Source organism: Pseudorca crassidens, chromosome 14 (assembly GCF_039906515.1).
Source record: "Pseudorca crassidens isolate mPseCra1 chromosome 14, mPseCra1.hap1, whole genome shotgun sequence".
Lineage (NCBI taxonomy): Eukaryota > Metazoa > Chordata > Mammalia > Artiodactyla > Delphinidae > Pseudorca > Pseudorca crassidens.
Genome location: NC_090309.1, coordinates 14,668,742 through 14,684,019, shown reverse-complemented (window position 1 = coordinate 14,684,019; position 15,278 = coordinate 14,668,742). Strand labels below are relative to the sequence as shown.

General features: G+C 52.9%; 1 protein-coding gene across 3 annotated transcripts in view; it reads left to right on the top strand.

The window, feature by feature from the left end:
* ATOH8 (atonal bHLH transcription factor 8) overlaps positions 1–14,925 on the top strand; it is a 35,008-nt gene extending 20,083 nt beyond the window's left edge. For all 3 annotated transcript variants that reach the window (XR_010934404.1, XR_010934403.1, XM_067704493.1), the window contains one exon: positions 13,859–14,925. Coding sequence is in view for 1 of the 3 variants with exons in the window: in XM_067704493.1 (XP_067560594.1) it covers positions 13,859–13,864 (6 nt within the window). In the remaining 2 variants the exon portion in view is untranslated. The remainder of the gene's footprint in view (positions 1–13,858) is intronic.
* The last annotated feature ends 353 nt before the right edge of the window (positions 14,926–15,278 follow it).

The window sequence follows — 15,278 nt, the reverse complement described above, 5'->3', positions numbered from 1 at the left end:
GTAGAGGCCAGACTCCCTTACAGGGCACCTGCCCCTCCCCCTAAGTGACCTGGCTCCAGCCGGTCACTCCCGGTGTCCCAATTTACACTCCATCAACGCAGAACTCCTCGCCCAGAGGGGCTATTTTTGGCCTCTGTGCTCACGCCGTCCCTTCTGCCTGGAATGCCCTTCTACCCTGTCTGTCTGGCTAAGTCCTGCTCCTGGAAGCCCTCCCTGACCCCTACCCCGGCCTCCACCGCAGGGCCCCATAGCATGGCCACCTCCCTGCCCTTACCATAGGGGGGTGTAGAGTCTAATTCAGGAGAGCATCCTATGATACAGTATGAAGTCATGATATATTATGTGATACTCCATTATGTGATATTTGAGAGCTCATTTTATTGTATTTTTAGGTGATATGTTACCTGATAAATTATGTGATATTAAAACTCTGTACTACATTACCTTATGTCACACAATGTGTGTTTAGGACACCTCTCTAGCTAGACTGTCAGCCCTTTCATCTTTGTGTCCCAGCTCCTGGCACAGAGGAGGCTGCGAAGTAATGCACAGCGTTCCTTCCACGAAAATCCACACACGCTGGGGCTGAATATTCCTGAGCTGAAGGCAAAGACTCTAGGGAAGCGTGAACTAGGGGCTTTAGGACACAGACAGGGAAGTGCCCCTGGGCTCCCCCAGGCTCCTGTTTGGGGAGTTTGGGCTCTTGTTGCCTTGAATCAGTGCAGAAAGCTTTGCATTTCAGATCACAGAAACGCCTCTAGCAGCAGCTTAAACTAACAGGGCTCCTGTTTCTCACAGTTAGGAAAGGTGAAGTGAGGAGACTGTTCCCTGGCTCCAAGGCTCTGGTGATGCTAAGGCTTCGGGCTTCTTTCTTGGTCTTTACCTCATGACTGCACAGTGGCTGCCACAGCACTGAGTACTTCATCCACACGCTACATCCAAGGCAGGGCAGGGCCTTGCTGGGAAGAGCGTTTCTCCTCACCAGTTCAGTCAGTCCTGTCCAGCCATCCCCTACCTGCCCTGGAAGAAGGGGTGCTCTCCCTGAAACTGAGGAGGACATTGGGGCCTCTCATCTGGGAGGACAGTAGGGTAAACGGCCACGTGGCTCATCCCTGGAAAGTTGACCCTGATTTTTGACAGAGTGGTTTTCTTCCCAATGGGGCTGACGGATGTCATCATAACCTCAACCACAGTGTCAGAACCCCATCTCTGCGAGTTTGCCTACTCCTCCCCCCAGCCCCGCAAAGTGAGGGCCAGTAGCCCTGTTTTAGTTGACAGCACTGAGGTTCAGGGAACCTAGGTGACTAGGCCACTGGTGACCTGGTTCCTCTGCACAGTGCTTTTCAGTTTGCAGAGCCTTCTCATGCCTCTTATCCTCTTGAGTTTTGCAGTGACCTCCTGAGATCCACGTCACTAACCATGGGAGCTAGACGAGGAGGCTGGGACCCGGGGGGTGAAGTCACTCAGTGCCACACAGCTGGGTGGGGCCGGGCAGGACCTAGGCTCATCCAGCCCCGTGAAACAAGCGCTTCTGAATCTAGACCATCACTGCCCTCTGTTCTCCCAAGGTGAGGGGGTCTAGCAGTGACGCGGGTCTGTCTCAGCACAGCCACTCATGAGCTCTGTCAGCTCGAGCACTTGCCTTCTCCAAGCTTCGCTTTCCTCATGAGACGTGGATAGAAATGTCCATGGGTGAGGAGGGTTCAAGGAAATGATGGCCATGAAAGGGCTACGTCAACTGGCTGCACTACGCAGTCACTGGGGCTCCTGGAGGACACTGCTGTCCATACGGAAGGTGGGAAGAGGGACCTTGAGTGTCCCCTCCCCACCCAGGGACTTAGACTGGGTGGACTTGACTCTGTTGCCAGGCAGCAGACACCGAGTCCGTCCTTCTGCTGCGTGTGTGTGTGTGTGTGTGTGTGTGTGTGTGTGTGTGTGTGTGTGTATGTGCACAGGTTTGTTGGGGCATCTGTAGGCACTGTCTGCCAGGATCAGACGGAGGGCCTCCCACATGGTGGACTGAGTGTCTGGCACTGGGGAGGTGCCCGGAGGTCTTCAAGGGTTTCAGAGCTTCCCCTCTCCCCCAGGGGTCAGGATCCACTTTGGCACCCACCCACCCCCTCCACGTTTACACGCAGTGGTGGTTCGTTTATTCAACAGAAGCAGAAAAAGATGAATTAAGCTCGAAGGACGCTGTACGTTTATTTAAGAATAAACAGTTTTGAGTGTTTACTATGTGCCAGGCATTGTTTTAGGTGCTGGGTCACTCTGGAGAACAAAACAAAGGCCCCACCCTTTGGAACTCAGGCTGAACGACACAAAGCCCGGGCAGGAAAGCTCACAGGAGAGCCCTGCAGGACCTTGTTCGCAGCCCACTGTGCTTAGCTCTGTGCACAGTTCTTACAAGCCTGCCTCCCTGGAGGCTCGGGTCAGAGCAGCTGAGCAGAAACAACCAGGAGACCAGCTCCTGGAGCAGGTGCAGTGACAGCCCCCAGAATCACAGCCAGTGGCCTGATGGCGTGGGAGGAAACAGAGAACAAAGAGGGCAACACCAGGGGCTCAGAAAAGCCAAGGGATTGGAGCCATTTAGTGTCGGGGTGAGGGGCCCCGGGAGCCTCAAGGACCTGGGGAGTCCTCTGTAGACTGACGTTCCCAGGCTTGACCTTGAGTTGTCAAGGGGAAGCTGAAGTTCATCCAGTAGCGTCTGACGGAGAATGCAGGGAAGTGCATCAATTATTGGGAACTGGGACCTGTCCAAGCTGTTTGGGCACAGAAAACACACGGCTTCCTTTCTCTAGGGAAAGTCACTCCTGCTCAGGGGCTTGTTCTCCTGCGGGGGCAGCGCTGGGCGGGTCAGGGTCCTTGTCTGTTTTGCTCACGGTGGGGGGGCCCCCCGTGCTCCGAATGGAGCCGGGCACAGTCTGAACACTCAGTACGTGCTTGCCGAATGAATGGAAGCGTGAAAGCCCAAGCAAGTGAGGTGTTTCTAGCTGCCTTCCACACTATCTCATGGGCAGCTAGCTCCTCTCTGCCGTGTCCCCAGTGGGGCCCTGGCCACCTGATGGGGAGACACAGTTCCTGCCTTGAGGAGCTGACATGCAAATGGGGGGAGACCCCCCACACACACATACATACACACGTGTGTGTACTGACATGTGGCTGCCTCACCCTGAGTGCTTGGCTTCGCAGCCTTTGTGACCTTTGATCCTCTCTTCAGCCTCAGACAGTAGACTACTATTATTGCCATTTTATAGGTGGAGAAACCGAGGCACAGAGAGGTGACGTCAGTGCTCCAGGTCCCACGGCTGGTGGAATGGGGAAGTCAGGATTCAAACAGAGGCTGTGTGATGCCACAGCCGGCACCTTTAGCCACTCCGCTGCACTGCGTCCGTGAGGGTGCTTGTGCGTCAGGGAGCGTATGTACGTGCACTTAAGTGTGTGTGTGGGTGAAAGATCCGTTTCTCTTCCCAGTACTGTTGTGGTGTCACTGACGGTCAGGGTGGTGGTGAGTGAAGAGCCCTGATCAGAGATGTCCTACCCTTTCCTGCATCCCACGGTATCTCCAGAGTCTGGCTATGAGGGGCTTAGGGACGATGGGAGGGGCCAGAGGGGGGGTTTGCACACTGTTTTTTCAGAAATCATTTGTCCAGGGGCCTGGTGGCCTCTCCCAGCCACCCCATTATCGCCTCCACTGATCCTGAACTATCCACAGCTAGACTCTGACTGGGGGTCTCCTGAAGACATGCTGTGGGCTTTGCAAAGGCTTGTGGGCCGGCACTTTAGCATGAATTGGCTTGTCTGGTTGATGCCCCCTCCCTCCTGCTGTCGCTTTGCTATAAGGATTGGGGAGGGGAGGGGAGGGACTTCCCTGGTGGTCCAGTGGCTAAGGCTCCGCGCTCCCAGTGCAGGGGGCCTAGGTTCGATCCCTGGTCAGGGAACTAGATCCCACGGGCCAGCACTAAAGATCCCGCGTGCTGCAGCGAAGATCCTGTGTGACACAACCAAGACCTGATGCAGCCAAAATAAATTAAATAAAAAAAACGATTGGGGAGAGGGGAGGCACGGAGATATGCAGAAGCATGATGGGGCCCCCGGGGACCCCCGACACTGTGGTTGGGGGTGTGTGTATATGGGTAGTGTTGGCGGGGGGTGGGGGGCGTGTGTGAGGGTCATGAGTCGGGGCCCTAGGGACGCTTCCAGGGAGCAGGGCCTTCCTCACCTGGCTGGGCCACGTGTCTGCCCAGCTATCTGCTGCCCTCCAGCCCGGGTGCCTTCTCTGGCTATGGGGCAAGGGCAGGAGCTCCTTGAGCTTCTGGGATCTGGAAGGGCAGCGTGCAGCGAAGTGGAATTGGCTGGACAACCTCACAGGACGGGGAGCAGATGGGAAGCTGCAGCAGCTGGGCCTCAGGCCTCACCCAGGCCAGCTCGGCCCTTGCCGTGCCCTGTGCTGTGGGTGGGGTGAGGTGGGGACCAAGAAAGGCAGATAGGCTGACAGACGTGGAGAGAGAAGTAGAGGGGAGGCCAAGAGAGAGCTGGCACAGAGAGACGCGGCGGGAGCACGGAGAGAGAAGCAGAGATGGTCAGCCTGCAGCCCGAGAAGGGTCGGCCCGGCGGCCCCTGGGGTCTCCCTGCCCGTCCCCTGCAGGCGTGGGTTCTCCCTCTGAGCTCTGGCCCGGCTCTGCAAGCGCCGGGCCTCCCACCTTCCCTTAGGCCCCAGGGGATGAAGACTGAGGCTTTCTTAGCACCAAGAGAGGTGGCAGCTGGGGGGGTGGCTTGAGGACTTTCTAGTCCCGATTGCCAGTGAAGAAGCTGAATCCTCTAGGGACTGAGGGGTCTGCCTTGCTCTGCTGCATCCTAGCGTGTGACCGAGGGCCTCCATTTCCCCATCTGCAAAATGGAAGCAGCGACAGCACCTCCCAAGGACTGTACAACCGCACATGCAAAGGAGTGTGTTGGGCTCCGGACGAGGCCGCCCTCAGCCGATTCACGGACTACTGTCCCCAGGCCTGGGAGGATGACCTGGCCCCCTGTCTCAGGAGCCCGTGGTGGAGCCGTGTGGGGGGAGCAAGTGGGCGATGGCAGCTGCAGCAGCCATAACTCGAGCACAGAGGGGTGTAGGAGGAGTCGGTATGAAGTGCTTGGAGGCTTCAGAGGGGAAACACATTTCCCCAGACTGCAGTGAGGTGGGTTTCGGGGCAGGCAGCTGGACTGGAGGCCTCATTGTCCTGGACTGGGGACACAGCAGGGACACAGCCAGCAGAACCCTGCCCTCCTGGAGCCTCCGTTCCCGTGGGTGGAAGTACTCCGCGCAAGGCTGTACTGGAACAGAGGGGACGCCCGGGACTGGACGGTGCTCTCAGTGCTGGCCCGGGTGCCTGGGTCCCAGCTTCAGCTCCAGCATCTTAGCACAGGAGGGGTCCCCAGTGTTACTCAGTGGTTGTTTCCTACAGCTAGGAAAGTTCTTCTGTATGTCCTTGACTGACCCTGAGGTTTGAACATAAATGTTGGCCCCAGTCAGCGAGCGGTTTAGACTGCTGGACCCACTGTTGCTCCTGACCTGGACCGGCAGGGCAGGACGTCCTCCTAGCATCACAGGAAGCTATCTGCACCCCGTAGCCGGGAGCTCCTGGCAATCATATTCACTTCTCTGATGAGTGGCCTGGAGGGACACAGCGGGGGGTAGGGGGAAGAGGTGACTCGACAGCATCTACCAGGATAGCATTTTGGTGGTTTCTGCTCTGCCCTGGGGTTAGACTGTAAGCTGCTGCAGGGCAGGGCCTCCAACCCTGACGCCTGTCACAGAGCTGACAGGAGGAACTCAATAAATCTTTGATGACTGAATGAAGTTTTCCCCCAGTTCATGGTCCCCAGGCGGATTCTCCTGGCTCACAAGGGGCTCTGGCTATAACTTTGCAGCTCTTAGATCCTGGCACCTGGAGAGCCCTCCCAGCCTGGACACAGTGTGGTCGTTGATTCACACCGTGTTCCTGCCCTTAGCAAAGGGCCGCCAGCTCCAACTGCTCATAAATTTCCTGCCTGTCACCCGTGGCGCCCAGGCCAGGCGAGGCGGGAGGCGCTGGGGGTGGGCTGGTCCATACCTGCTTCCAGTTCCCTGGGAAGTTTGGAGGCCAGAAGCCCAGGCCTATGCTCGTGCCCAGAATAACCTCAGCAGAGCCTGGCCCTTGGAGAGGTGGAAGCAGATCTGCCAGATGCAAAGATGTATGGGCTGGAGTGTTGGAGAAAACACAAACACCAGCTTGCCGTGCAGTTTGCACAAGCTGATTTCACTCCATGAAATCCAACATAGGTCTGCCTACGCATAGGAAAAGTATGTGGATGGATGGGCCTAGAGATGATCATACTAAGTGAAGCAAGTCAGACAGAGAAAGACAAATACCATATGATATCACTTATCGGTAGAATCTTAAAAATGATACAAGCGAATTTATTTACACAACAAAAACAGACTCAAAGGCATAGAAAACGAACTCATGGTTACCGAAGGGGAAAAGGGTGGGAAGGGATAAATTAGGAGTTTGGAATTAACAAATACGCACTACTACATATAAAAGAGATAAACAGTGAGGACCTACTGTATAGCACAGGGAACTATAGTCAATGTCTTGTAGTAACCTATAATCGAAAAGAATCTAAAAAAATATATATATATATGTACATATATGTGTGTGTATATATATATATATATATATATATATATATATATATATATAACGGAATCACTTTGCTGTGCACTTGAAACCAACACAGCATTGTGTATCAACTAGGAAAAAAAAAAGGAAAAGTATGTGGAACAGCAATCACCCAGCACTATCATGGTTTCTCTCGGTGGGGAGATGGAGGTGATTTAAATGGTTTTCTTCTGTTCACTCTTCTGTGTTTTCTAACTTTTCTATAATTAACATATACTACTTAGGCGTTTACAAAAATTTTAACAGTTTTTTAAATTATAAATTAATTTATTTATTTTTGGCTGCGTTGGGTCTTCGTTGCTGTGCGCGGGCTTTCTCTAGTTGTGGCGAGCGGGGACGACTCTTCATTGCGGTGCGCGGGCTTCTCGTTGCGATGGCTTCTCTTGTTGTGGAGCACAGGATCTAGGTGCGTGGGCTTCAGCAGTTGTGGCACACAGGCTCAGCAGTTGTGGTGCACGGGCTTAGTTGCTCCGCCGCGTGTGGGATCTTCCCGGACCAGGGATTGAACCCGTGTCCCCTGCATTGGCAGGCGGATTCTTAACCACTGTGCCACCAGGGAAGTCCCAAAATCTTTAACATTTTTATTGAGATTATAGTTTACCCATTTAAAATGTACAATTCAATGATTTTTTAGTTTTTTCACTAAAATGTGGCCATCACCACAGTCAATTTTAGAGCATTTTCATCAGCCCCCAAAGAAACCCCATATGCTTTAGCAACCTCCTCCCTCCCAGCCCTAGGCAACCACTAATCTATGGGTTTCCCTGTTCTGGACATTTCATGGGAATGGAATCCTGTAATACGTGGGCTTTTGTGCCTGGCTCCTTTCACCTAGCGTACTGTTTTCAAGGTTCATCCAAGTTCTGTCATATGTCAGTACTTCATTCCTTTTTATGGCTGAATAATATTCCATTGTATGAATATACCACACTTTGGTTATTCATTCGTCATGGATGTGACTTAAGTAATTTAAAAGTTGTGCTTATTTTTAAAAAAGAATTCGTCTAAAGCAGATTGGCCGAGATGACAGTTGGTTCCATATGACTATTTCTGGTTACTTCTTTTGAGACCTTTCAGCCTGTGATGCCATTTTATGTTTTCAAACACCAGTGAATCACACCAAGGACCCAGCTCTTTGCAGGAATGGGAGCTGGTGCTTACACTGTGTGCCAGGCCCTGCTGGGAGTGTGGCTCTCTCGTCCCATTGATTCTTTGCAACTGAGCTAGAAAGTGGATACTATTACTGTGCTCATTTTATCTTTTTAATTTTTACTGGAGTATAGTTGATTTGCAGTGTTGTGTTAGTTTCAGGTGTACAGAAAAGTGAATCAGTTATACATATACATATATCCACTTTTTTTCCGATTCTTTTCCCATATAGGTCATTACAGAGGACTGAGTAGAGTTTCCTGTGCTGTACAGTAGGTCCTTATTAGTTACCTATTTTATATATAATAGGTGTATATGTCAATCCCGATCTCACAGTTTATCCCTCCCCTGTGCTCATTTTAAAGATGAGTAAACTGAGGCTTTGAGAGATCAACCAGCCTGCCCAGGGCCCCAGAGTCCCGCTGACTTTGGGGCCAAGATGAACCCTAGCGGTCAGCATTTAGAACCAAACCCTTTCTAGCCCATATATTGGTGTACGTAAAAGTGAAATGTAAATTAATGCCTGATAGTGTGGGGCTTGAAGAATACTTCTCCCATGCCCTCCCTGCTTGTCTTTCATATTTTAGTTTTAAAGTAACATTGCAATCTGACTGCTCCTTTTAGGACAAACCATAAAAAGCAAAAAACTCAGGATTTCAATCCCATTTGACGTCTTTTTCTACACATAGAAGGCTCTATACAAATTGCTTAAAAACAGAAAGATGTATGATTTGAAAACAGTCAAAAATGGTTAAATAGGGCTTCCCTGGTGGCGCAGTGGTTGAGAGTCCGCCTGCCGATGCAGGGGACACGGGTTCATGCCCCGGTCTGGGAAGATCCCACATGCCGCGGAGCGGCTGGGCCCGTGAGCCATGGCCGCTGAGCCTGCGCGTCCGGAGCCTGTGCTCCGCAACGGGAGAGGCCACGACAGTGAGAGGCCCGCGTCCCGCAGAAAAACAAAAAACAAACAAACAAACAAAAAGGTTAAATAGGTGAAGTGACTGAAAATGAACTTAAAAGGTAAAATAACTTATAGGCAGAAATAATCGTTTTTTTAAAAATGCCCTCAAGTGATAAAATTACCCTGAAGCACATAGAAATGACGAGGAGAGGAAACCAATCCACTTAAAGCCAGGGACAAACTTAGTAAGCAGAGGAGGTATAATTAGAAATTTAAAAACTGGAAGTGAACAAAACCAGACAGATACAACATTGTTCCTGGGTTCACAACAATTACCAAAAGTTCCCCTAAAACATAGGCACAGTTACAAAAATGCTCAGTGTTACATTTGAAATAGGAAACGTATCTGGTGGTACTTAAATGCTACAGTAAATAAAATGCCTGGTAACTGGAAATATTCAGACGTCCGACAAATAACAAATATTTATTGAGATGCTACTGTGTGTCCAGACTGTTCTAGGCTCTGGGGCTATAGCAGCGAACAAAACGACCATGTCCCTGCCATTGTGGAGCTGACGTTCTGACCACAAATGAGTGAGCAGATAAAAAGATGATTTCTGGGAATTCCCTGGCGGTCCAGTGGTTAGGACTCTGCACTTTCACTGCCGAGGGCACGGTTTGATCCCTGGTTGGGGAACTAAGATCCTGAATGCCATACTGTGGCCAAAAAAGAAAAAAAGATGATTTCTGAATGTGATAAACCCAGACACTTTGTCACCCTGACCAAATCACTTCAGTCGGACTCAGCACGTCAGACCTGCTGAAAGGGACCTGGGAGGCATCTTGTCTAGTCATTTTTAAAGTTTGTATTAGTGAGCAGCAAGACCTGTGTTTAAAGGACATCTTTTGTGTGGAGGGGTCACGCTGCAGGGGGCTCCTCAGGACGGTGAGAGCCTTACCCAGCCATAATCAGAGGCTTGGCCGCAGTGGGAACACCACCCACAGAAGGCCAGAGCCAGAGGGGACGCAAGAGGCCCTTTCAAGCTGTGCTTCTCACATGGACCCAAGCAGGATGTTGCCAGGAGTTACATGAGAAGGGGGTCTGTGGTGTGGTTGTCACAGTGGGGAGTGTGTCCAGCCCTCTCCCCTGTATTTGCAGTTATGCTTGCATGTGTGCGTGCACACACATCCACACCTACACTTACGTACACGCGCGCGCATGCACACACACACACATACCCCACCTCTTCTGAAGGGATGGCATAGGTAGGTTTGTCTCCTGTCTCTCAGCCACACCAGATTGGTCTAGGGGAAGGAATCTGACCGAGGCTGGACCAACTGACTGCCTTCACTGGGTCTTCGGGGTTGGGATGCTGAGAGATTGGGCCAATGGGCAGACAGGCAAGAAAGAAGCAGAGCCTGGAGGTGGCTGAGTGATGTTGGCAGGTACCTGGAGGGAAGGGCCATAGCTTGCCCCTACCGTAGTTCAACAAGCTTTCCTGAGACTTTCCCCCAGCCCCTCTGAAATGCCCTTGTGCAGCCTTAAATAACGGGAAGAGTAGAGGGAGTTTCTACTCCTCACAATGCGGTTGCAGTCACACAATCAAATGGGTTGGGGAAACACTGGGTAAGTAAAGCCACACGAGTTTCTTTACTGTAGGACTTTTCAGAGACTTTAATATGTTCATATACACGGTGACTTTCCAAAGTCGGGCCAAGGTCTGTGATGTTTCCCAAACTCATGGGATATACCTCACCTGGCTAGTATTCTGAAGAGCACCCTTTGGGGAGCGCTAATCCACGTGCGTGCACTTGCCGCACAGGTGAAGGAATTAAAGCACAGAGAGGGAGAGTCAGTTCCCCAAGGTCACACAGTTGGTTAATTGCAAAAAAAGGTCGTGGCACCTAAGGCCTCCCAGTGTTCTTCCCACCACGCTCCAGTTGACATAAGGCTTCCTTGGACGGATGATGCATGTGCTGGCATTCCTGGACCAAGGTGGGTGGTGGGAACGCAGGTCCAGTGTAGACGTTAGGGAAAGGGTGGGGTTGAGAATTGCAGGTCGGGCCTTGGCGAGAGAAACCCCTGTCTCCCTTGCTCTTGGGTGGTAGCCATGGCTTCAGTGGAGTCTGAGAGCCGACGGAGGGCTTGGGGCTGGGCCCGGCCAGGCGGCCGCCTTTACAGGGCAGCCAGTGGGATGGCTTCAGCTGCCCCAGCCTTCCGTGCCTTCCCTGACCGCAGGCAGACTGAACAAGGGAGGAACTCCGGGCCAGTCCTCCGCAGGGCCCGCCCAGGCAGCCAGCGCCGGGATGACGCGGCTGTAAATCACCCCGTGGACCACAGACCCAGTGCCATCCCCACGGGTTTCCTTTCCGCTTCTTAATCCTCCTCAGACTCGGTAACAAAAAGCAGATTCCTGCTGGGGCCAGCCACGCACCATGGGCTCGGAGAATGTGAGCCTGGATTCACCACATCAAGATGCTACCTCCTCTCACTTTTCCTTTTCCCCTTCTTAGCCTCTGTTAGCTGGAGGACACTCCCTCCTCCTGGCTGGGCTCCCTCGCCCTCCCTGGACCCCACTTCCAGCCTTGCCCGGGCCTCGCACCTTGGCTGCCTGCCCAGCGCCGCCCAGGCCTGAGGCTCACTAGGGCCTGTGGTTAGCAGCCCCTCCAGCCTCGTGGTTTGGCTGCAGCCCGGCTCCCCGAGCCTCCCTTTCAGCAGGAGCAGGCTCCTTGTGGTAGAATAAACACTGCCGATCTGGATTCGAATCGTGGTGCTGCCAACTCGTAGCACTTACCTCTGAGCTGGGGACGTGAGAAGCGCCCTGGCATGTCAGAGGTGCCTGACAGATGTTTTGCTGCAAAAATAAGTGCTTAGCTGTTTGTTCAGGGTTGTTGCAGGAAACGGGAGAGAAGGATTTGGAACTGCGGTATTAGGGCTGTGCTGTGCCCAGTTAGCGGATGGCTGTTATTCTCCTGCGTCTTCTGGGTGGACTGGGAGCCCCTGAAGAGCCTCCCCACCAGCTCTGACCTCCTCCAAAGCTAAAGCCCGGCAGCCCCAGGACCTTTTCGCATCTCCTGTCCCTTCCTGTAGCAAAATCATGCCTCTGGTCAGTTTTCTCATGAGCAACACCAAGTTCAGCTGCCAGTGTGAAGTTTCCGAAGGTCAGGACTGCAAGGAACTGAAAGACGGTCTAACCTAGGGGTTTCCCAATTTGCCCCAGAGCACCTGGGTTCTCACAGCCACCCCAGGCTCCACGTTGGAAGGAATACTGTAGACTCTGGGCTCCCCTCTCTCTGTGTCCCCTGTACTCTCCCGATCCAAATAGACTAGAACCGTGTTCATCTGTTTTCTGGGTTCGAATTCCCAGGTCAGACTTCATTTCTACTACAGCTGAGGACACTGTCCTCTTATAGATGAAGACACTGTCATTTTATAGATGAGACCACTGAGGCCCAGCTGGCGGGGGGATGGGCTGCACCTAGAGTCAGCCTCCTGGCTGCCGGTGTAGTGTCTTGTCTGAAGGGTGTAGGGCAGCGGTCCCCAACCTTTTTGGCAGCAGGGCCCGGTTTCGTGGAAGACAGATTTTCCACGGACCATGGGGGAGGGGAGGGTTCAGGCGGTGATGGGAGCGATGGGCAGCGGCAGACGAAGCTTAGCTGGCTCGGCCACCGCTCACCTCCTGCTGCGCAGCCCGGTTCCTAACAGGCCGCAGACCGGTACAGGGGTCCCGGGGGTTGGGGACCCCTGGTGTAGGGAGAAGGAGGTAAGGATGCCATTCCCGTGGGGGGACAGGGCTGACTCTGATATCCCTCAGAGGTGTGACCTGGCGGACTGTGGTATCAGGATCAGGGGTCCCTGAGCTTCCTCTACAACCCCGCCCATCCCCCAAACCAGCAAAATCAGCAGTGGCTCTGAAATGCAGCAAGGTAGGGGTGGGGAGTAAGGGGACGACGTGGGCTCTGGCAGCAGCCGGTCCTGGGTCCAGATCCTGGCTCCATCCCTTACCGAACCTTTCAAGATTCAGTCCCTGCCTGGGCCATACGAGTCCCTCCCGAGCCCCTCCCCGGGCAGCCGCGAGGATCGAGTAAGAGGAGGTACCATGGGCACCGGCACCTGGTACAGGTCGGCCTTGTGGAGTCAGGACCAGTAGGGGCTACTTCTGACCATTGGTTGGTTTTCGTTTGTTTGTTTTTTGGCTTTTTAAAAATTTTTATTTATTTAATTTTTATTTTTGGCTGCGTTGGGTCTTTGTTGCTGCGCACGGGCTTTCTCTAGTTGTGGCGGGCGGGAGCTACTCTTCCTTGCGGTGCGCGGGCTTCTCATTGCGGTGGTTTCTCTTGTGGATTCTCATTGTGGTGGCTTCTCTTGTTGCGGAGCACGGGCTCATGGGCTTCAGTAGCTGTGGCTCGTGGGCTCTAGGCTTGTGGGCTTCAGTAGTTGTGGCGCACGGGCTTAGTTGCTCCGCGGCATGTGGGATCTTCCGGGACCAGGGCTTGAACCCGTGTCCTCTGCGTTGGCAGGCGGATCCGTAACCACTGCGCCACCGGGGAAGCCCTTCTTTTTGTTTGTTTGCTTGTTTATTGACGTATAGTTGGTTTACAATATTATATTAGTTTCAGGTATATAATATAGGGATTCAAAATTTTTATAGATTATATTCCATTTAAAGTTAGTATAAAATATTGGCTCTAATGCCTGTGCTATACAACATATCCTTTTAGCTTATTTATTTTATTTTTTGTTTGTTTCTTTATTTTTAAAAAACATTTATTTATTTATTTATTTGGCTGTGCCGGGTCTTAGCTGCTGTTTCTTTATTTCTTTAGTTTATTTTTTTATATTGGAGTATATTTGATTTATAATGTTGTGTTAGTTTCAGGTGTACAGCAAAGTGATTCAGTTTTATATATAGATATATACAGATATCTATTCTTTTTCAGATTATTTTCCCATATAGGTTATGACAGAGTATTGAGTAGAGTTCCCGGTGCTCTACGGTAGGTCCTTGTTGATTGTCTGTTTTAGATACAGTAGTGTGTATATGTTAATCCCAACCTCCTAATTTCTCCCTCTCCTCCCATTGGTTGTTTCTTTCAGGAGTGACCGGCCATGGGCTTGTCCAAGGACGCTGCTGTGGGCCCTCTTTCCAGTCAAGCTTGAGGAGAAGGTGAGCTCGCCAAGTCCAGCCTTGTCGTCCTCTCTAAGTTGCCACCGGATGCTCAGACCACCACCTCTCAGGACAGAAGCTTGCCTGCCCCCTCTCGCCCTCTCCCCCCGCCCCACCCCGCAACCACTCCACAGTGACTTTGCACTTTGCTCTCTGCCTGGTGGGACGGGGAGAGCAAAGCCTTCCCCTTGCCCGGGCCTGAGGCCCACCGTCTGGCTGCAGAAATTCATTGCCAAAGATTCGACAGAGACACTGAACAAAATGGGGTGAGAAGACCCCATAGTGAAAAGCCACACTGTTGCTCTGTGATGTTTACTCCTCCTGTTGCCCGGGTCCCATCTCACGCCAAAGAAGAGTCAGCAGTTCCACTAGGAACTCGTGGAAAGGATGGACGTTTGGTGACTGTTGGAAGCGCTTGACCCTCTGACCCGGAACTCCCTTTCTACAGCTGGGCCCCGAGCTGGCTGGACGCAGATAAGCCTTCTGGCTTATCGGTGATAGGGAGGCTGTGACAGGGAGGCTGGGGGCACCTGTGGGGAGTGAGGTCTGAGATCCCGGCCCCCCTCTCCTTCCCACTGGCTGCCCAGGCCTCTGACCCTGATTTTCCCATGTTCCCTGGGCGCAGGCTCCTTCTTGGGCCCTAAGCATCGTGAGAAGTGAATGGGAGGGTGGGGGGCAATACTGACCACCCGTACCTCACCCCAGGGACTTGCCCCAAGGTGACCCCCAGCCGGTCCAGCCAGCCACTCCTTGCCAGGGCCCCGCCCTCCTGACTGGGCACACAAGATGGCACCCTGCCTGGGGGCCGGCGGGCTGTGATGGCTGTGCAGGGGGGCGGAGGGGAGGAAGGGACCAGGGGAATGGGCCAGTATGTGGGGAGGCGGGCATGTTCAAAGTCAAGGCCTGTTCCTTCCTTGTGCACAAGGCCAAAGCTGTTCACATCTGTGCTCAACCATCTGCTTCAAATTGAAGTAAAAGCCCCAACATGTAACGAAAACACTTGCTTGTGTTGATGGACTCCGTGGGTGACCAGGACTTTGGCCGGTCAGTTGGAGAGGGCTGTGGGGGGAGGGAGAGGTTGAGAGCCCTTCGGGAAGTGAGCTGTATGTGTGTAAGGGGGTGGGGCCCTCGCCATGGCCTCGGCCTGGACTAGTGACCAGGAGGCCAGGTCAGGAACGTGCCTCGTTCACTCCAGACTGTGAGTTTATAAGGTGGGGACTGAAGTTTTAATCCCATTGTACAGATGAGGAACCTGAGGCGGGGAGGAGACAGGGCCAGGCAGTGACAGAAACAGTTCTCACATCAGGGCGGCCTCACTCCACTGCCTGTGCTCTTAGTGCCTCTCCAGCC